Source organism: Pleurodeles waltl, chromosome 10 (genome assembly GCF_031143425.1).
Source record: "Pleurodeles waltl isolate 20211129_DDA chromosome 10, aPleWal1.hap1.20221129, whole genome shotgun sequence".
NCBI classification, from domain to species: Eukaryota; Metazoa; Chordata; class Amphibia; order Caudata; family Salamandridae; genus Pleurodeles; species Pleurodeles waltl.
In genome coordinates, this window is record NC_090449.1 from 666,970,485 (window position 1) to 666,993,380 (window position 22,896).

Genomic DNA, 22,896 nt, shown 5'->3' on the forward strand with positions numbered 1-22,896 from the left:
GAGTTTATCAACCAGCAGGGGATTTGTTCAAGATATGGAAAAGAACAAAAACTATGTTAAGTTCAATTTTTTATCCAGTTTTGGATAATTCCCCTAAATTGTGTGTGGTCTGATGTATTAAGGAGTATGGATGCAGAACAGTAGGGAACAGGAGTGCAGGAGCGAATCAGTTATTGATTTCGTATGTGAAGCCATTCAAACTGATTACGAATGCTACCATTGGCAAGGTCGGTTAAATGTGCGGTGAAAGAAGCAAAGATTGATTTAACAAATTTGACGGCACATTCAATAAGGGGTGTCACGGCAAGTAAGACTTTTTTGTCTGGTGGAAAATTGAATGAGATTATGAAAGCAGCTGATTGGTCGAATGCTGCGCATTTAGAAAGGTCTATTTTAAGCCTGTAGAACATGTTTCACGCTGTGTTTTGAGAAACTTTGAACATGCATAATGCTAGCCTCCTGTCTTGCCATAAAATTGATTCTTATAGGTTTACTGCATATTTTATTAGAGACAAGGAAGCTAGCATTATCCCACCACACCCTCTCCGTTTTATTAATTGTGATTGTTTTGTATCATAAATGTAAGGTTTAAATTAAGATCAAATAAAGTATAATGTTTTTTTTAAAAAAGGAGGTAAAAAAATACATATATTTTAATTGTTCATTTTTTTGCAGATCCGAAGGAATTTGGTATTTTGAAAATGTAGGAAAGGAGGAAGCTGACGAACAGAAACAAAAGAGGAAGAAAATGGAGAGTGAGGAAATTTATATGGACTGGAGGATTCTATTTTATTATGATGTAGTTGTGGTCTACTTTGGTACTTTCAATGTGCTGCTCAGAAGGGGTGCATAAAAGATTTATGCATAATGCTAGCCTCCTTGTCTTTAATAAAATCATGATTCTTTATACAGTAAACCTATAAGAATTGTCATTCTCCAAACCCTTTACGTTGCCTCAAAAGGAAAGGCCTCACCTTCAGAATATTCCTGCTGTGTGGATATTCTCAGTTCTAAACCACTACCCACCCTGGCCATCTTGGAATGCACAGATGAATCCAAACGTATCATCACACCCAAGGCACAGTGATGATAGTAATGCAGAAGTGTCATTCAGGCATACAATTTAGTACTCTTCTATTGTGCCAAATTCCAAGCTTACTCCAATAACAAATCCTCTCGTGTGGGACTGCCATGCTACAGCCCTGTTGAACACATTGGTCATATTGGGTTGAAATCCCAATTGCTGCCTTTGGCTCCGCATGTTTTTGTCTCTAATGTGATCTGCAACTGCCACTGGTGTGGTGTATACCACTGTGTATGATATCAACTGTACAATTTTCTCTTCTATTCGTTTTACTGTTTAAGAATGATTTGAGGATACTTTAACAAGAGACTTGTCATTTTGGCAGTGGTTTCATATTTGTTTCCAACCAATCTGACTAGACAACACAAGTAATGAAAGCCAACAGTTACCTCTGAGAGAGAAGAGTTTTAAAATAGTGGATGTCTAAGAATAAAAGTATGCAACTGTTTAGGAATTCCACAACAGCAAACTGGAAAACGCTGCAATATTTAATGACCTGTATGCATTGCTTACCAAAACAATTTCAAGCGTACCTTATTTGCAGATCTAATATGATTTGCCTCTTGTCCACATTTTCAGTATACACCTTTACACCATCTATTCTCAGGGGCTGAAATAAAATAAAGAACTCTGAATATCCGTTGCAAGGTTGAGTCAAAGATAGAGATAAAGTCTTGCTGGAAATAGCATAAAACATTTTGCAGCCTAATGAAAATGTCACTTACCCAGTGTACATCTGTTCGTGGCATTAGTCGCTGCAGATTCACATGTGTGGCACAGTCCGCTGCCTGGTGTTGGGCTCGGAGTATTACAAGTTGTTTTTCTTCGAAGAAGTCTTTTTGGTCACGGGACCGAAGGACTCCTCCCTCCTCGGCTCCATTGCGCATGGGCGTCGACTCCATCTTAGATTGTTTTCCCCGCAGAGGGTGAGGATGGAGTTGTTTGGTATAAATAGTGCCCATGCAATGGAGTGAATATGTATGTACGTTAAGAGTTTCTAATAATTATTTACAAATGTTCAGATGTTTAAGATTTATGATCTACTTCTAAACGGCTACAGGCTTCCCGGGGAGGTGGGAGGGTACATGTGAATCTGCAGCGACTAATGCCACGAACAGATGTACACTGGGTAAGTGACATTTTCAGTTCGATGGCATATGTCGCTGCAGATACACATGTGTGGCATAGACTATAAAGCAGTTACCTCCCCTAAAAGCGGTGGTTTAGCCTGTAGGAGTTGAAGTAGTTTGGAATAATGTTCTTAGTACAGCTTGGCCCACTGTAGCTTGTTGTGCATTTAGTACGTCTACACAGTAGTGTTTAGTAAACGTATGAGGCGTAGACCAGGTTGCAGCCTTACATATTTCGCTCATAGGAATGTTTCCTAGAAAGGCCATTGTAGCACCTTTCTTTCTGGTTGAGTGTGCCTTTGGTGTAATAGGCAATTCTCTTTTGGCTTTAAGATAGCATGTTTGAATGCATCTGACTATCCATCTAGCAATGCCTTGTTTAGAGATTGGATTTCCTATGTGTGGTTTTTGAAAAGCTATGAACAGTTGTTTTGTTTTCCTGATTAGCTTTGTTCTGTCAATGTAATACATTAGTGCTCTTTTGATGTCTAATGTATGTAGTGCCCTTTCAGCCACAGAATTTGGTTGTGGGAAGAACACTGGCAATTCTACTGTTTGATTTAAATGGAATGGTGAGATTACTTTTGGCAGAAATTTTGGATTTGTTCTTAGAACTATTTTATTGTTGTGTATTTGAATAAATGGTTCTTGTATGGTAAATGCCTGTATTTCACTTACTCTTCTGAGGGATGTGATTGCAATGAGAAATGCGACCTTCCAGGTTAGATATTGCATTTCACAGGAATGCATGGGTTCGAAAGGTGGACCCATGAGTCTTGTTAAGACGATGTTAAGATTCCATGAAGGAACTGGTGGTGTTCTTGGTGGTATAATTCTCTTTAGCCCTTCCATGAATGCTTTAATAACTGGTATTCTAAATAGAGACGATGAATGAGTAGTTTGTAGGTAAGCAGATATTGCTGCGAGGTGTATTTTTATAGATGAAAAAGCGAGATTTGCTTTTTGCAAATGTAGTAAGTATCCTACTATGTCTTTAGTAGAGGCATGTAATGGTTGTATTTGATTGGAATGGCAGTAGTAAACAAATCTTTTCCACTTAGATGCATAGCAGTGTCTAGTGGAAGGTTTTCTAGCTTGTTTTATGACCTCCATGCATTCTTGTGTGAGGTCTAAGTGTCCGAATTCTAGGATTTCAGGAGCCAAATTGCCAGATTCAATGATGCTGGGTTTGGATGCCTGATCTGTTGTTTGTGTTGTGTTAACAGATCTGGCCTGTTGGGTAGTTTGACATGCGGTACTAGTGAAAGGTCTAGTAGAGTTGTATACCAAGGTTGTCTTGCCCATGTGGGTGCTATCAGTATGAGTTTGAGTTGGTTTTGACTCAACTTGTTTACTAGATATGGAAGGAGAGGGAGAGGGGGAAAAGCGTACGCAAATATCCCTGACCAACTCATCCATAGAGCATTGCCTTGTGATTCGCGGTGTGGGTACCTGGATGCGAAGTTTTGGCATTTTGAGTTTTCTTTTGTTGCGAACAAATCTATCTGGGGTGTTCCCCAAATTTGAAAGTACTTGTTCAGAACTTGGGGGTGAATTTCCCATTCGTGGACTTGTTGGTGGTCTCGCGAAAGGTTGTCTGCTAGTTGGTTTTGTATTCCTGGAATAAATTGTGCTATTAGGCGAATGTTGTTGTGAATCGCCCACTGCCAAATTTTCTGTGTTAGGAGGCACAATTGTGTTGAGTGTGTTCCTCCTTGTTTGTTTAAATAATACATTGTTGTCATGTTGTCTGTTTTGACAAGAATGTATTTGTGTGTTATTATGGGTTGGAAGGCTCTTAACGCTAGAAATACTGCTAACAGTTCTAGGTAATTGATATGAAATTTTGTTTTGTGTATATCCCATTGTCCTTGAATGCTGTGGTGATTGAGGTGTGCTCCCCACCCTGTCATGGAAGCATCTGTTGTTATAACGTATTGAGGCACTGGGTCCTGAAATGTCCGCCCTTTGTTTAAATTTTTGCTGTTCCACCATAGAAGCGAGAGGTATGTTTGGCGGTCTACCAACACCAGATTTTGAAGTTGACCCTGTGCCTGTGACCATTGTGATGCTAGACACTGTTGTAAGGGTCGCATGTGTAGTCTTGCGTTTGGGACAATGGCTATGCATGATGACATCATGCCTAGAAGTTTTAGCACAAATTTTGCTTGTATCTTTTGGTTTGGAAACATAGCACTTATTACCTTGTGGAATGCCTGCACTCTTTGTGGACTTGGAGTGGCAATTCCTTTTGATGTGTTGATGGTTGCTCCTAGATATTGTTGTGTTTGACACGGTTCTAGGTGTGATTTTGTATAGTTGATGGAAAACCCCAGTTTGTGAAGGGTTTGTATGACAAATGTGGTGTCGTTTGCGCATTTTTTTACTGTGTTGGTCTTGATTAGCCAATCGTCTAGGTAAGGGAACACATGTATCTGTTGTCTCCTGATGTGTGCTGCTACTACTGCTAGACATTTTGTGAACACTCTTGGTGCAGTTGTTATTCCGAATGGCAACACCTTGAATTGGTAATGTATTCCTTTGAATACGAACCGTAGGTACTTTCTGTGAGAAGGGTGTATTGGTATATGAAAGTACGCATCCTTTAGGTCTAATGTGGTCATGTAATCTTGCTGTTTGAGCAGTGGAATGATGTCTTGTAGTGTGACCATGTGAAAATGGTCCGATATGATGTAGGTATTTAGTGTCCTGAGATCTAATATTGGTCTTAATGTTTTGTCTTTTTTTGGAATTAGAAAGTACAGGGAGTAAACTCCTGTGTTTTTTTGTTGTACTGGTACTAACTCTATTGCATCCTTTTGCAGTAGTGCTTGAACTTCTAGTCCTAAAAGTTCTAAATGTTGTGGTGACATTTTGCGTGTTTTGGGGGGGATGTTTGGTGGGAAGTTGTGGAATTCTATGCAATAGCCATGTTGGATTATTGCTAATACCCAATTGTCTGTTGTAATCTGTTGCCAAGATTGGTAGAATTGGCTTAGTCTTCCCCCCACTGGTGTTGAGTGAAGGGGTTGCGTGACTTGAAAGTCACTGTTTAGGTGGAGGTGTTTTTGGAGTCTGGAATCTTCCCCTACTCCTTGGGAATTGACCCCCCTGATATCCCCTGAAACCTCCCCTTTGGAAGGAACCCTGATATGGTGTGGTTCTTGTTTGTTGGCTGGTGGTGTCTGTGGGTTGGCCACGAAACCCCCCTCTAAATGGAGTTTTTCTGAAAGAGCCTCTGCTCTGCGGGGAGTAGAGTGCGCCCATGGCCTTGGCCGTGTCTGTGTCCTTTTTAAGTTTTTCAATGGCTGTATCCACTTCAGAGCCAAAAAGTTGTTTCTCGTTGAAGGGCATATTAAGGACAGCCTGCTGGATTTCAGGTTTGAAGCCTGAAGTGCGTAGCCAAGCGTGTCTCCTTATGGTGACAGCAGTGTTGACTGTTCTTGCTGCAGTATCGGCTGCGTCTAGTGAAGAGCGGATTTGATTGTTTGAGATCGTTTGTCCCTCTTCCACTATTTGCTGCGCCCTTTTTTGGTATTCCTGGGGAAGATGGTCTACGAGAAGTTGCATCTCGTCCCAGTGTGCGCGGTCATATCTGGCCAACAGCGCTTGTGAATTTGCGATGCGCCACTGGTTGGCTGCCTGTGATGCTACTCTTTTCCCTGCCGCATCAAATTTTCGGCTTTCTTTGTCCGGAGGTGGGGCGTCGCCAGATGTATGTGAATTTGCTCTCTTGCGAGCTGCCCCTACTACCACGGAGTCAGGTGGTAACTGCGAAGTAATAAACACTGGGTCTGTGGGTGGTGGTTTGTATTTCTTATCCACCCTTGGGGTGATGGCTCTTGATTTTACAGGCTCTTCAAAAATTTGTTTTGCGTGCCGTAACATCCCTGGTAGCATTGGGAGACATTGATATTGGCTGTGTGTAGCCGAGAGGGTGTTAAATAAAAAATCATCCTCTATAGGATCGGAATGCAGTTGGACATTGTGGAATTCTGCTGCCCTAGCCACCAGTTGCGAGTATGAGGTACTGTCCTCTGGCGGTGACGGCTTTGTGGGGTATGACTCGGGATCATTGTCCGGCACTGGGGTGTCATACAGGTCCCAAGCGTCTTGATCCTGATCGTCATGACTTATGGTAGTTTGCGCTGGTGAGTGCATTTGTGGCGGTGTTTGTGCCGGCGATGCCTGTGGTGGAGAGGGCGGAGGCGTGACTTTTTTGTGTGTAGTCCGATTCTACACTTTGGAGCTCTTGTCCAAATCTGTGCATTTGGCCACTTATTCCTTGTTCCTGTGAGTAGGATGAAGGTGTGGTATTTTTCGGCGCCGAGAGAGAATCTTTTTTCGGTTTCGGCACCAACAGAACTTTTGTTCCTTTCGGCATGGATTCTCGGTGCCGATGTTTTTCGGTGCCGGTATCTTGTTTTTGTCTCTCGGAGCCGCTTTCTCGGCTCCGAGGTTGCTCCATGGCGGTCCCTCGACCGGAGTCGGGTGTCTTCGCTATGGGCGTGCCCTTTTTCGGCGCCTTCGACGGGTCGCCTGTTTTATGGGTCGAGCCATGGCCTGTTGGCAGTGGCGTCCCCTGGGCTTTGGGTTTGTCGATGGATTTACTTTTCGACGTCTTACTCACAGTTTGTTGCTGTTGTTCGACGTCGGAGTCTCCGGATTCTGATTCCGGAACCGAGAATGTTTCCTCTTCCTCGTCGAAACGTTGTTTTGTCGACGTGGACGCCATTTGTTGACGCCTGGCTCTTCGGTCCCGGAGTGTTTTTCTGGACCGGAAGGCTCGACAGGCTTCACAGGTATCCTCCTTGTGCTCGGGGGACAAGCACAAGTTACAGACCAAGTGCTGATCTGTATAAGGATACTTACTGTGACATTTTGGGCAGAAACGAAACGGGGTCCGTTCCATCGGCTTCGATGTCGCACGCGGTCGGACCGACCAGGCCCCGATGGGGGATCGAAACTACCCCAAAGTCTTCCGATGATCGGTGTCGATGTACCTAACTATTCCGATACCGAACGGAACAATACCGACGCTTTCTTCCGAGATTCTGACTAACTTTCCGAACCGAAACACGGAGCGAAAAGGAATACGTCCGAACCCGACAGCGGAAAAAAACAATCTAAGATGGAGTCGACGCCCATGCGCAATGGAGCCGAGGAGGGAGGAGTCCTTCGGTCCCGTGACCAAAAAGACTTCTTCGAAGAAAAACAACTTGTAATACTCCGAGCCCAACACCAGGCAGCGGACTGTGCCACACATGTGTATCTGCAGCGACATATGCCATCGAACCAGCGTTTACAGAAATTCAGGAGTGCAGTTTTTTTTTTGCAGTCCAACAAGTGCTAATAAAGCAAATAGCCCTGGATTGCCTTTTCAGTTTGAAGGCACACCTATTGGATTGAACAGTTGGCATCCTTTTATATTTGTTGTTTTGGTGACCGCAAACCAGCATGCCGTACAGCACAAAAATAAACAACTGCTTTTTGTACACAATGCACATATGAAACAAACAATTCACTGACAAAAAACGAGTAATGACTGAGGGTACTTTTCAGATGTAAAATAGGCTTGCAAGTATTCTAAGAGGTGTACTTCCTAGAAGGCGAAATGATACACCAAAGCAGCCCATCACATAACACTGAGATAATACTCATCACTGGAAGGATCAAAGATATTGTGAAACAATTTTTCTAATTAAAGACTGAAATAATTTACCCTAACAATATATCATGTAGGCCTCAACTGAATACTGCTTAAAACATGGCTTTGCACATAGAGTTTTCATGAAGACGTGTTCAGCTTAAAACACTGACAAATGCATTTTTCTTTTTCTTCCCTATCTTCTTTGCTTTGCTCTGACCTGTGTCATAGTCATAAGTATATATCTTTTCGAGATGGAAATGTATTCTTGAAACAGCAGTATGAATGGCGATTGTGTTGGGGTTTAGCTCGCTTACCCATTTGATCTATGTAAAGTATAATATCATATTGAAATAATAATTTAATCCTCAAAAGTTGTTTCTTTATGGATATGTTTGTCTATGGAAGCATATGAGTATGGGAGTGATCTCATAGTTATATCCTGCACTTACCATGACTTGTTTTGTCTTAAAGAAGTGCTGAAAGCATGAAACCAAATTGTTAATCATATTACAAGTTGTAGTTAAATGCATCTTGTGTTTAGGATGTCTAAATCCACGAAAGCTGACCTGTTACCATGAAGACACGTTGTCTTACTGGTCCAGATGCACCGCTATCTTCATGAAACTTTACGGAGTGTTGCATTTTCCTGAGATGTTTTCTTGTATAAATGTATGTTCCCAGACTAGAGAGAAGGGCTTTTTTACTAGACTGCTAGAGAATCCCTTTTGCAGAGTTTCTTTGAGAGCACTTCAACTCAGATACATTGTGACTCATACGCTTTGCTAATGCTTCTCAGATTTACTCTGGGAAAAATCTTTTAATTCTGCTTTTGATTTCATGCTGTTTTGAGTTTCTCTAACCTCTCTTTATTGCAAAGTTCTGTTACAGCTTTTATGTTTTCACTTCTCAAACCTTGAACTCTTTATTCTAATAAAGACTAACTACAAAAAAGATTTAAATAAAAAGTTGAAAACCATACCAACAATTGCATTATTGACTCCTACCAAACTGAATGCTAATTAAAAGATGACGATAACCTGTTGACTGAATTTCTGCTCTAACCAATCTGTTCTCACTTCGAAGGTCCCACCTCTTGGGCCAAGTGGTGCATGGGAACTTCGTGTTTCTAGTTGCATTAATCCTCAAACATTTGGAGTTGCCTATAGTCCCAGCTCTGACAATATGATATTTGAAGCAAATAGCTAAAAGGGTCTCATTCATGAAAGCCAAAGGCTTGTAGTGGGCTGACAACACCCACCTTCTGAAAACTCGAGGCAGTAGGTGGGCTTTCACAACTGATGCAGGTTTGTGTTCTATCAAGCTCTATTGTACTATTTTGTGCCAGATGATTGTTTAACTTACACTTGTATAGTAAGAAAACTACTAGTAAATTTCCTTACAAGTCAAATAGAACCTTCAAATTACAGTTAGGAACAATGCAGTTCGATATTTAGCCACAGAGAATGAGCAACATATAAATTGCTTTAACGTTAAAAACATATTTCAAGAAGAAACTTGGGTGACTGTTTTATGTCAACCAGACACTAAAACATATCCATTTGTAATGGCAACTTTTCAGGAGGGAATGCAGACTAAATATCTGCAACAGGGAATTATTTACTATTCGATTATCAATCCCCTTTTGTCAAAGATTCTCATTCGTATGTGTGGCTTCTATGCTTGTAAGACAATAGCGCTAACAGCGTCTGAGGGAAGAGGTTCTTCATTATCAGCTGGTAAAGCGGAGGTGATTGAGTTTTGAGATGTCCAACTCACAATCTGATTAAAATAGTGAATCTGCTAATTGCCACGCCATTCGCTATCACTATTTAACCGGCTGGCAATTTGCACCTATATTTTATGGCTTCTTCGTAATCGAGCACTACAATTTAGCACCTCACACAGGATATTTATGCAATACTCTTAATCACACCCTAATGGTAACTTAACTTAAAACTATTACTCACATAATCACAACTTTACCGTAACATCTAATGTAACTCTAATGAAAGTGCTGAACCTATTCCCTGCCCCTAAATTAACTTTTACTCTAAACACACATCTAAATATCACCTTAACTCTGTTCATTACCCTAGCAGTAACCTTTTCCTAATCCGTTTTAAATTTGATCTAAGGACACATTATTTCAATGTTGTTATTCTTTTGTCTTACATACAAAATCTGTTATAGTTATTCCTCTGAGTAAATTCTATTTTTGCAGAGTATTTCTTCATCGGTTTTCCTTTTTATTATCCTGTGACAAATGCTATAGTCTTGGACACAGTCGTCTAATCTGCACCAGAGCCTGGCCAGAGGTCGAGAGGTAGGTAGACCTACTACCACCTTCAAAGGCAATAGGATCACTGCAGCACCAAAAGCTGAACTTTCTGGAGTCAAAGTTGATGCCATATTTTAAATTAGATGGTGTTACAAGGGAGATAGCAGTAGCCGCCACAAGCTCGAAGCCACACCCCTGCAGTGATAAGTTTCTCTTTTTTTCCATTGTGCCATCTTTCAACCTATAGATACCTAAGACCCCTCAAATGTTCCTTAAAACACAATTGTAATTGACAACAGTGATTCATTTGTGACATTGCTGGGAGCTGAGACTCATTCTTGTAGACCAGGACTCTTATTTTATAACATCTGACTTGCACCCGCAACAAGAGAACAAAACACAGGGAAGGTAGCTATGAGGAGGATAGGAAGATGGGAGAATAGATACAAAGGGAGAAGTTGGGGATGACAAAGAACCTGCACGAGTGAGTGAAAGAGCGAGGAAGTAAAAAGGAGTGGAACGAGGCACATGTTTCACTCAAAACTAGACATCCTCCTTCTTCTTCTGTCAAGCTGGCTTTCAACAGCACCAGTGGTGGGTTCCTGAGAAAAACGTTGGGCCTCTGCACTTATTATTTATTTTCACAAATAATGCGTTGGGAAAAAATATGGCATAACTGTTAGCAACCTCTGTATAGATGGCAATGATACAGGAAGCCTGAGTTTGCATTCCACTCTCACTCACTGAAGTGAGTGCATTCCACTCTCATTCAATTGAGTGCATTCCACTCTCACTAAATGAAGCGAGTGCATTCCACTCTCACTCAATGAAGTAAGCTTCATTGAGTTAGTGCTTTCAGAACTGGCAAGTGCAGTATGTGCCATTTTAAGCACAGAGAAAGGACTATGAATGTGTATTGTTCTCCAAGAGCTCACAGAGCTAGAGTTGTATTTGCTTACCTGTGGTACTGTCTCAGAAGAGGAGGTGGTGATCAACTCAATCAGGTAGAGGCACCAGAAGTATTGTAAAACAAAGTTGTATTTGTTTTAAGGTGGGAGCTGTATGTTTGCAGAAGCATTTAAAGAAATGTCACCTTTCAGGTGTCTTTCCTCTTTTTTCATTTAAAGGTTTGTTTTGACACTTCTACAGTGAAAGGAGCCAACTAATTAGGCTCAGCCACGGTTTCTATGACTACCGATATACATGTTAATTTCGAAATTACCATAACCGACCCTCTTATGTAACAGCCTTGTTTCAGGTCCCTAGTGCAGTTACCTTATGAAAAGTGGTAGCAAAGTATCATCTTTTCCTAGTCACTTTAGAGCTAAATGCATTCAGGACCGCTTTTAGTTCGGAAAGCATGCTCCCTGCTAAACGACTGTAAGCAGCTTTTAATTTGTAGCTCTTGATTAACAGAGACAACCAGTGAGGAAATCCGCTTTCAGTTACCACAGAAGCATAAATCAGTTTTATGAAATAGATATAGGCCTAAATTCAGCCACAATACCGTCATAGGAGACCCACATTACTAACAGAATTACGCTGTCCTCTAGCACAGTCTGACAAGGATCCATAGACAAGGTGCAGCAGGTGAGGGATGGACTAGGAACACAAACACCAAATTGTATTCAGAAAGCACGCCAGGGTGGACAGCTTACTGCCTATTTACTGTGGCACAGCTGGGTGAAGTGCTTCCTAGGGGATCAAAAGAGATCCACATAGCTGCACCAGGATGCTGCCATGCTGAAATGTTTGTGTAGGGGTTCTGGAAAACAATGTGCAACACAAAGCACATTCCTAAAGCAGGAAACACATGAGATTGCTTCAAAAACAGTTGTCTGGAGAGTTGGTGTTTCATCAGGATTAGTTTAAGGATCACCACCAATGATCCACAGAATTTAGCGATTAAGACATATGTTTGAGCAACTAAAAATGAGACCATACTCCTACCCGAAGAATGGCTTACTACTTTCTGGACGAAAACACGTCCATGCCGACCTGTCATGGACACTAGAGACTTCCACTGCTACGACCAAACCCTCTGCCTCCAACACCTGTCTACTGAATTTGGAAATCATTTTTCTTCTTGGAATTTTAAGAGATACTGTATTCTCCTGAGAAAAGAAAAGACTGCTTGCAGTAGGAAGCTTGCCTGTTTGGAATACTTGCCCTCAGAAACTTGTTCTGTGCCTGATAAAAGTCTGTGAAGGAACACTGCTTGGTAAAACTGGACAATATGGGCTGAGTTCGAAGAACTAGCCCTGAAGAACCAATAACCTTCACTGGGGATTTAGCACAACTAATGCCTAATCAGAATTTCAGAGCAGGTAAATAATTCGAACAGGGCCCGCTGAACAATATCGAGAGTGGTCACATCTGCTATCTGTATGTGGCTGAGGGCTCCCTCACTTCGTTCCTTGGATAAAAGTGAGTGCCCTCTGAAGTTAATACTGAACTACTCAGCAGACTATGAGCATTCCGCCAACTCGATCGACTATCTCAGTGAAACTCTCGAGAGTATACAATGTTGGATGGGAGAAACTTCTCTAAAATTAAAATCTGACTAGATGAGGGGTTGGTGATCAGTGGGGCTATGGCCATTGTGTGGCATGCCCTTTACTAATTCCTACGCAGTAAACGTTTTAGCGTGCCCAGAAATTTAGCATCCAACTTGCATGCAATGAAATGCCATCATGTCACACAGGACTGCTCCCAATCAGTCTTCATCAATGTTCTGTGTCTTACTCACTGAGGCCTTCAATTACAAAAGACCTCTATTCTTGAGATATAGTCACCACGTATAAACCATCCAGACTCTCTTGTTCCAGCTCAAATCTACTTCTGTGAGTATCTCGTTATGAAAGGCCAATTGTAGTAGCTGTACCCTTTGGGTCACTGGCCAAAATACTAGAATGCGTGTCCATTGCATCTATGTCAAATCAGTGATCACCTGGCTGAGCCCAAATCTTCAAAAACACATCTTTCTTCTTCACTCATTGCCTTTTTCCTTTTAGACTTCCACTTCAATACCTTAGTGCCATAAAGTATTTCAGTGTATGTGTGCCTTACAATTAATTACACATCAATTACTTCATGCCTACCTGCACCAGGCTTGACCCTTCCCCCATCCCATGTTGATCAGCAGCGGTTCATTGTCCACCCACCATTGACAACAGCTCATCAGAGAAGCAACACAATTATATTGCTTTAAACCAGAGAGTCAACAATAGTAAACCATCTTCAATCTACATTTCTGGACAACAACTCGACACTTACAAATCAGTCACACGTCAGTCAGAGCCCCTACACTTGCAGCGCTTGTCTTTGAGCAATGGAACCAGCTTGCTTAGATTCAACATCACTTCAAAGGGTGAGGCAGTGTATTCACACCTGTCACATTTAATTATTTTATTTATCAATAAGTAATAATCCCAATATTCACTGTATCAGTAATACAGAATTTGCATATATGAAACACACACTAAAGGGGGGCGTGGCCACGGAGTGAGCAGCACTCGCAGAAGCTCTGGCCAGCTGAACCGAATCCAGCATCATCCTGACCCCTTACATTTACCATGGGGGTCCCCGAGGCTCCAGAAGTGGGACACAGCATGGAGGGACGTTAGAGTGGTGACATTAATTGACAGGGAGTCGGAAAGGACTGATCCACTTGAGCACGAACAGGGCCGCAAGGCTCAAAGATGGCGGTTCCATAAGGCTGCATGTCGCAGCAACACCCCCAGTGAAGATTGATGGCACGATTACTTGCATGGAGGAGCTGCATTGCTGAGGGGGCCCTGGAGTATCAGGCAGATCTTGACTTGAGCGGGAGCTGACCAGCGAGGAGGAGTATCCAGCAGTGACTGGAGCCCTGAATCGCCCCGGCAGCAACTGACGTGACAGCAGGCGGCACCTGGGTGCTCCAGTGCCGGTGGAATGGGCCCAGCTTGTGATTGTGGAGAAAGTCCCCTGCTGGGCCAAGAGACCCACCTGGAGAGCTTCTTGGAGTGACAACACCCGGACCTGTGTACGGAGGAGAAAGATGGGGAGTGCGGCCTACGGAATTCCAGTGACTATGCAGGCTCATGAGCCGCAGTGGAGGCAAGAGTGGTGAGTCGAGCACCTGGGGCCCCAAAGTGGGAGACCATCGGGAGTGGCGGTAGGGACCATTCTGACCTCCCAACTGGGTAGCTGCATCAGACAGGAAACCTATGAGGACAGGGGCCACCAGCTGGATCACAAGTATGAGCTCAAGGGAGCTGCCAGTCCCTGGGGTCTGCCAACAGAGGGCCCTCAATCTGGTCACCCCCATAGAGGGGGCCCTGGGCTAAGCCCATCGTCTCTAGGGGCCTGAGGTAAAGACGGCCAAGCCCCGCTACACTGTTAATTGTGCATAAAAAACGGTACTGGGAGCTCAGACTGACCTTGTGGAAGCAGGCAAGACAACTCCTGGAGAACAGTGCGACACTGGGGGGCAGTGTCACTGGCGAGACTCTTAACGAAAGATTGGGGGCAGTGGCATGATAAGTGACATATATGGGTGGCAACCCTTGCTACGACCCTGGAGGTGGGGGCACCTCTCCACATATGAACAAACTATAGGAGTGGCACTCATGTTGTTCCCCTGCAGCCTTGGCCCTGGTTGACCACAGCCGAAGGTCACGAGAGAGAACTCATTGCATATGACACCCTGCTGCAGGTCTCACTTGAAGAGACTCTGATCCTGGTCACTTATCAAAGGCGTCCCCCCACCAGTAAAAATGAACAAGGCAACAAGAAAGAAAGCCCAGGACACAGAGGACTCCCCCGGCGGAACCTCCTATGGACCCCATCAGAGACGACAGCGGTCACAATGACCACACTGCGCAGTTGAGAGGCCTCACCCTCCAGGATTTTCTGTAAGCCATCACAGCCTCCGGGAGGCATAAGAAACAAAGATAGACACCCTGGGGGCGGACTTGGGCCTACTGCGGGATGATCATTGCTACCTAGCCAACAGGGTCACCATTGCGGAGCGCAACCTGGCTGAAGTCCCCTCTAAACTCGCCTCCATGAATAGCAGATTGGCTGCTATGGAAATGAAGATTTGTACCCTGGACCTCCGAGCAGAAGATGTGGAAAACCGCTCCCGCAGAAACAACATATGACTAGTGGGCTTACAGGAGCGAGTGGAGGGGGACAGTATGCTGGCGTATTTGGAACAATGGCTCCATGAGCAGGCCGCACCGGAGGGGCTGTCTTCATTCTATGTGCTGGAGCAGGCCCATAGAGTACCACCAAAGCCACCGCTCACAGGGGCTCCGTCGAGACTGGTAGTGGCGTGGCTCCCCCACTATAAGAACCATGATCACATACTGGCCCAAGCTTGTCTGAAAGGGGACATCCTAGTGGAGAATAGCAGATTTCTCCCGAGAGGTGCAGTGCCGTTGTTCCACATTCCAAGAGGCCAAGAAGAAGCTCAGACAGCTGGGATTTCACTATGGAATGCTGTTACCGGCGAGACTCCTGGTGGTGACGCCAGACGGAACATTTTTTTTTCCAGACCCCACAGGAGGTGTGGGACTGGAAAAAGCAGCGGCCCATGCCGGGTCCTGGTAGTGAGTCCCGGATTGGGCAACCACAACTTAACAGACCTTGCAGCTCTGCCACCCTGTCACAGGACGAGACACAGATAGAAAGACAGCAGGCAATGGAAGCAGTGGTGTCCCTGAGCGGCATGTTAATGGGGCTCCCCGTCACCGATAAATGACAGGGCTACGGATGTCTCAGACTCTGACTACGGATCTGGCCCCTCGGCCAGTCTCTAGCATCATAATGCTAAAGATCACACCTGGGTTGGTGGACATACTCATTTGATGTAACCCTGATGAAGCATAGCCCAGGAACTTAACTATATTGCATTTCCCTAGTTTTGGACACCCATGGGCTCACCACACCATTCCCCCAGGCACTCACAACAGAAGACAGACAACTGTGCTGCGTGGGGGAACCCGAGCCTGGGACATCTCCCTACCACCACCCCTCTACTAATTAGGCTTGTGGATACCCCACAAGCACCAAAAGTTTGTTGTGTTAGCTTGGATGGGGGAGCCTGGACACGCTTGTCCTGGGGAGTGGGAGTTGGTTTAATTGTTATATGTTTATAGTGAGGAGACACACAAGTTGTGACATTCTGTACTACTTGCCCACGGGCCTCATGATATTGCTAACTGACACCAAAGAAAAAGGGAGGAGCCTGGAGGGAGGGTCCTGTCTGCCCACACTACTCAATGGCTACACCACAGACATATAAATTCCTATTGTGGAACATCTGCGGTATACATACTATGTCGAAATGGTATAGGGTGTTTTCCTCCCTAATTAGATCAGAGGTTCACATCGACTCCTGCAAGACACCAACTTAACGGCAAAGGAGGGGTTGGCTTTACACCACTTCTGGAGGGGTCATGCTTATTACACCACCTCCTCTGCATATGCCAGGGGGATACTCATATGGATCAGGGCAGGTACGATGTTTCGACACACAAGCCCCATGACAGACCCAGAGGGCCACTATGTGGTGGTGACAGGCAGACTGGAGGGCCGGGATATAGCCATAATAAATGTCTACACCTCCAACGTAGATCACAGCACATTCTTGATAGTGTTATTGGGTCCCTTGCCCACATACCTACAGCTACCGACCATTTTAGGGGGGGGTTTCAATTGCGTGAGGGCCCTTGGCTGGACCGCTCACCCCACCCCCCCAATAAAATCCTTTCCTCACCGGCTACCGGACTCCCAGGTGAATAGAGTAGCCCACATTTATACAGATTGGCAGGCAAAATGGGGATTAGTGGGTACATGGAGACTCACTCACCCACAGACCCAAGACTATTCTTTATTTGGGTCTACACAAGGTCCAAGTGCACCTGAATACCTTCATCTGCACCCCTGAAGTGCATAATCAGGTCCGCACTACTGACCAGCACAATTTCTGACCACAATCCTGTTCTGCTCCACTTGAACTCGACTTGACAGATAGCATGTGTTCCTACGTGGTGAATGAAGTCGGAATCCTTAGAGAATCAGGCCTCGCTGCTGTGCGAGATATTGGTTGCGGAGCGAGCGATTCGCTTCCTGGAGATCAGAGGCCTGGCCAACCGGACCTTCAGCAAGCCCTTTTGGACAAGTAAGAGGAGGTGACGGCACACAGAGAGAGGTTGTGCTGCTTCAATTTCGAGGCTACAAGGACCACACCTACGCCAAGCAGGACCGAGCTGGGACCCTGCTTGCCTGGATAGCCAAACCTGTGAACAGGGGCTCGCAAATAAGGGAACTACAGACAGACTAAGGGGAGTGAATATGTGCCCAGGAAGGAATCAATACCCACTTCCATTGATAGTACTCTGAGCTGAATGGGAGTATGACAGAGTACAATCAGAGGTTACATGGAACTATTAGCCCTGCCACACCTTACGAAAGAGGAAGCGGAGGACCTAGGGGCAGACATTACTCCACAGGAAGTAAAAGTGGCTATCAAAAATCTAGCCTGGGAGAAGACACCAGGGACGGATGGATTCCCTGCATATATGGCCTAAACAGAGGAGCTGACCCTCAAATTGGTGGCACTCTATGAAGTAGCTAGAGCCTCAAAATTTCTGCTGGTCACCTCTAGAGAGGCGCTGGTGATCCCTCTCTTAGAGCCAGGAAAACCATCCCATGAGCACCGGGTGTATATGAAAACCAGGCGTATAGACCGTTGTCAATGTTAAACGTCGACTATATTCTGAGCAGAATCCTGGTGACTAGGGTTCTTTAACACATGACTAAGTTAATTCACATACATTAGGCGGGCTTCATACCAGGCCGGAACACAGCACTAAACATTTGATGAGAATTGTCCATACTTAAGGCCCAAGACTATGATACTGAGAGTGCAGCAGTGTTCGCTGTGGATGTGGAGAAGGCCTAGAATGGGGATATCTGCATGATCTGATGTGTCACATGCAGCAGCAGGAGGGATTTGTTACATAGACAAAAATATTATACACAGCCCTGACAGCTCAGGTCCTCACAGGCAGGACCATCTCTGATGCCTATCCAGAGGACTGTGAAACGGGGCAGGGATGTCCCGTCACCCCTGTTTTTCACGTTGCACACGGAACCACTGGCTGCAAGTGTGAGATCAGGGGTACATTACCATGAGCTACATATAGGGGGCCACCAGCATAGGATAGCCCTATACGTGGATGGCCTATTGCTCTTTCTGCAGAACACAGCTGGGGAGCTAGAGGGAGCTAGAGGCGTGCTAGCACACTTAGGAACTATGTAAGGTCTACAGGTGAATTGGCAGAAATTCAGACTGCTCCCACTCACCCCTGAACGTTCCCTTCCAGACGGGCTGGAATTATTGGTTTGGGAACCCCGGTATTTATCATATTTGAGGGTCAAGATCTATCATACCAGACCTGACATACTAGATGGGAATCTAGGTGAAACAATTAGGGCACTTAAATCCCACATGGACTTTTGTAAAGCCCTGCCAGTATCAGTGATGGGCCGGACTGCATTGATCAAAATGATCGCACTCCCCCGGCTCTTGTACCGCTTCAGAACTCTTCCTGTGTTGATCCCTAGAACAACGTTCAGAGAGCTAGTCTCTTTGCTTTTGACTTTTATTTGGGGCTCGGAGGGGGCAGGAGAATGGCGTTGCCTACACTAAAACAGATGACTTGGAAGGGGGGGCCTGGCAGTGCCCAATTTTGAGAATTACTATTGCTCTGCCCAATTTCAATGGTTCCTGCAATGGTTGGCAGGTAGACATGCCCCTGGAAGAGGTTTGGAACCCCCATGTTCCAGTTCTCTAGGAACTTATCAAAGTCCTGCTAGAGATCAAGGGCCCCGCAGTCAGGGACACCCAAAAAGTTTAAGGTGATAGTGAAAAGTTGGTCCCGGTGCCTCCAGAAAATGGGCAGAAAAATCCAATATACTCAAGACCTGTCTATGACCATGCTGGCAGAGCTACTGCACAGGGGGAGACAGGGGGATTGGGCAGCGGCTGGAGCAACTACAGTTGGGGACCTTTGCCAAGAGACGGAACTCCTCCCATTCAAGGACTTTCGCTCCGCATTTGACCTCCCCACAAGCCATTTTTGCTCCACCAGGCTATTACAATAGCACTCCAAAAACACTGGGGGGTGGGTATGACACACTATAGTTGCCAATACATAACTCTCTCCTCGGGGACTCAAAGCTGTCCCATGTCTGGACAGGGCACTAGGAAAAGATCTTCATAAACCATTGGAGCAGTTGAGGACCACCTGGGAGGGAGATCTGGGTGTCCCAGTCCCTGTGAGATATTTCTTGGTGGTAGAGGCAGCCTGCCCAAGGTGCAGAGAGGTCGGGTCCAATCTCTTACACATGCTATGGTCTTGTCCACACTTCTGCGAATACTGGGAAGAAATAACAGAGACAATTGGGACACTCACAGAAAAGTAGATATCATGCACTCCCGGTCATTGTCTCATGGTTGGTTCCGTCACAGCCCCAAGACAAGGGTCATGAGCAAGTTCCAAGATCTGGCTTATATGTTAGCCAAGCAGGAAATTACCAGAAATTGGAAAACTCCTGGAAGGGCAAGAATAACCACCTGGCGCAAGGAACTAGGAAAATGGGCAGGTTGTGAGGGGAGAGGGCTGACGGGGGAGGCCAAGCAGGGGATCAGTAAAATGTAGGTGGCCCGAGCCTGAGAAGCACTTGTGAAGGGTCTTACGGCCCCAGAGCCTAATTCGCCACCGACCTTGCCTGCAGGAGCGCCGGTATGAGATGAGTGATGGACCTAAACCCCTGCCTGCCTGAGGGGCAACTCTCCCTCCCACTAACAAGTTCCTCATTAGATGACGACATCGACCCTCTGTAGATTATTCGTTATTGTCCAAAGGCATTGGGGCACCATGTGGTCAAATATTGGGGACTGGATGCCAACACAACTCGTGAGGGGGACTGGATGCCAACACAACTCGGGAGGGGGACGGCAGGAAGTCGGGCATGGGTTAGCTTATGTAGGATGTTTATCCTTCTTTTCTGCGCTAGAATAGCTGATGTACCATGATAATCTGTTTGTTTGAATTTATTGCATAATGTCTCAGAGGGAACAGTTATAAAACTCAATAAAATGGGTTTACAAAAACAAAACTAAACACACACTAAAAGACCTAATAATCTAGAGAATACATTCCTTCTATCCAGGCAACACAATAAGTTAATGGCAATGGCCAAACTATTAATATTACATCCATGAAAAAATGTGGCCTCAACACAGCTGCATCTTGTGCGACCCAGGCAGGGCATTGCGCAAGAGACAGAGGGGGATTAACAGGAGGGGGGGGGGGGTTAAATTAAAAATAATAAAATAATTTACAAATACACTTACCTCTGCTGCCGCCGCCGCTTCATCTGCTCCTCCCCCTCCTCTGCAGGCACAGACTCTCATCTTGCCTTGTGTCAGGATTGGCTGGGAGCCTGTGTAGGCTCTCTCCAGCCCAGTAACTGTGTTGCTGGGCTGGAGAGAGCCCACAGCACATGTGTGTTTGGCTGGCCAAACACACGTGCGCTCTGAGGAGGGAGTGCTGAGAACTCCCCCCTCATTGCTTGTCATCCCTGTGGCCCCGCCCCTTTCCCCCAAAAACTATAATAATAAAGAGTTAATTATTGTTTTGGGGGAAAAGGTTTGCAGCTGCCGCTGCTGATGGGAGGAGGGGTTCCTCTGCCCTTATGGAGGAGCCGCTCCTGCCTCAACACCACATTCCTATTTCTAAGCGAAACAGGACAAATTAAGAATGTGTGAGTAAAAGCCTGTAGAGAAGATTCCTGCGATTTACAGTTTGCATCTTTAACTACATCAGTTTTTTTTGTGAGACACCCCATTCTAAAATTAACATAGAAATGTCTCACTCTGGGGTCTAAATTAGCTCTGAGACAAAAATGCATCTTACCAGGAAAGGTTGAACAACATATTGATGTCTCGCTATAATTTTAAGACAATAGGACAAATCACACTCCTAACTCAACAATGGAGTTAGGTGATTTAAATGTATTTTCATTTGCATTTTTATGGCGGTCCACTATAAAAGTTCATCTTTTGTGATCTTCAAAATATCGGGAGCAGATTATAACATACGTGAAAACTCATATTTACCTTCTGTATCCTTGGTTAGAATATGTGCATTAATAACATGCTAAAGTTCTGGCGGTATCTGATTCAGACTAGACTGATAACATACAATCTGAGCACATCCTTTATCCACTATACTGATTAGACCCAGAGCCAGTTATGTATCCTTCATTAAGGCTCCTTGCTTTAAGACTAGGCAAGGTTTCAATAGATGCCCTTCTACTTTATCAAGGATTACGGAGCAACAACGGTGTACATTTAAGGCACAGTGCATCACTGCTGGTATCATGGCTCTATACCCCCTTTAGTAGGAATACCAAGTCAAGTTTTTCTATTGCTTTAAAATGTTAATAATCTCACGTCAATAGAACTTGTACGGTCCATTTGTGCAAACGTGATCTGAAAGAAAAATTACTTGTCATAGTAAGACCAAGGTATCGATATTCCCTCACAATTTCGAGTTTAACCACATTTAACCACCATCCACGTGGGAAAATGTTCCCACATCTTCCGAACGTCATTTTATTAGGATTTCGTGGCTCTACTCGGAGACAGTTTGCAGATTCATACTGGGCCAGACTAGCTAGTTGTCTCTGCAAGCTCACAGATATTAGATGTAGCAAGACTATTATGCCATCTGCATACATAACAACTGAAAGCGGGGTTCCACCCAGTGAAGGAGAAAATGTTCTGACTCTCAACAAAGATGTGGGGTGATCAGATGTCTGTGCGAAGAAAAAGCGGGGTGCTAGAACACATCCCCATTTTAATCCACTGTAGTAGCCTTACATCAAGAGTCCAACTATTGGAATAGGAAGCAAAGTTTACATTCAGAAGCTCTCCAGTCTGCTGTCAGCATATCATTTCAGAATAGTGAAATTCAATATCAGTGTGGTAAAAATGTTACACATGTTTAAAGATTGCAAATGGAACTACTATATGTCAATGCCTGTACCAAAGTTGCTGGTGACCAAGACTTTAGTAGTTTATTTGCTGGGGCGATGAATTTTCATTGAAGTAAATCTTTAACAATGTCTCAATAATGAGTATGAAAACGCAACGGTATGTTGCTCACAATTTATATATATATATTTAATGATTGTCAGCATATGGGCAATCACACCATATCACATCAGTTCTATGTCAATAATAGCAGATATCAAATGTAAGACTGCCCAGCGTTGAAACCAGGAGGTAAACTCACAACTACACAAAGATTAGTGTATGCTGTTTTAGAGAACAAAGATACACAAGAGGCAACATTATTGGAGCTGTTAATTACAAATTCAGCGGGTCACCTTGGAAGGGAAGGTTGGAGAGCAGGTAATATTCCAGGTGGTCTGGCTGTTGAGGGGGGCTTTTCTCCATTCTTGCTCTCTCACGTATGTTACAGTTTTGCAGACCTAACGAGTCCACATTTGATGCTTTCATTCAGCTGGAGAAACTCGAGAAATGCAAGAATATCTGTCCTCACTGGTCAGTACGACTGCCATACAGAAAGGCATCAGGCGTCCAGAATGAGGAGATTTAAGTGGAGTCTTACATATCTATGACATGGTGTTTCCACATCCTCTCTTCCTAGTAGTAGGGGGTATCTAG

General features: G+C 44.6%; 1 protein-coding gene across 2 annotated transcripts in view; it reads right to left on the bottom strand.

Annotated features, from left to right (window-relative positions):
- ESYT2 (extended synaptotagmin 2) overlaps positions 1–22,896 on the bottom strand; it is a 542,370-nt gene that overhangs the window by 245,337 nt on the left and 274,137 nt on the right. For both annotated transcript variants that reach the window (XM_069211166.1, XM_069211165.1), the window contains exon 4: positions 1,618–1,694. In XM_069211166.1, coding sequence (XP_069067267.1) covers positions 1,618–1,694 — 77 coding nt within the window. The remainder of the gene's footprint in view (positions 1–1,617; positions 1,695–22,896) is intronic.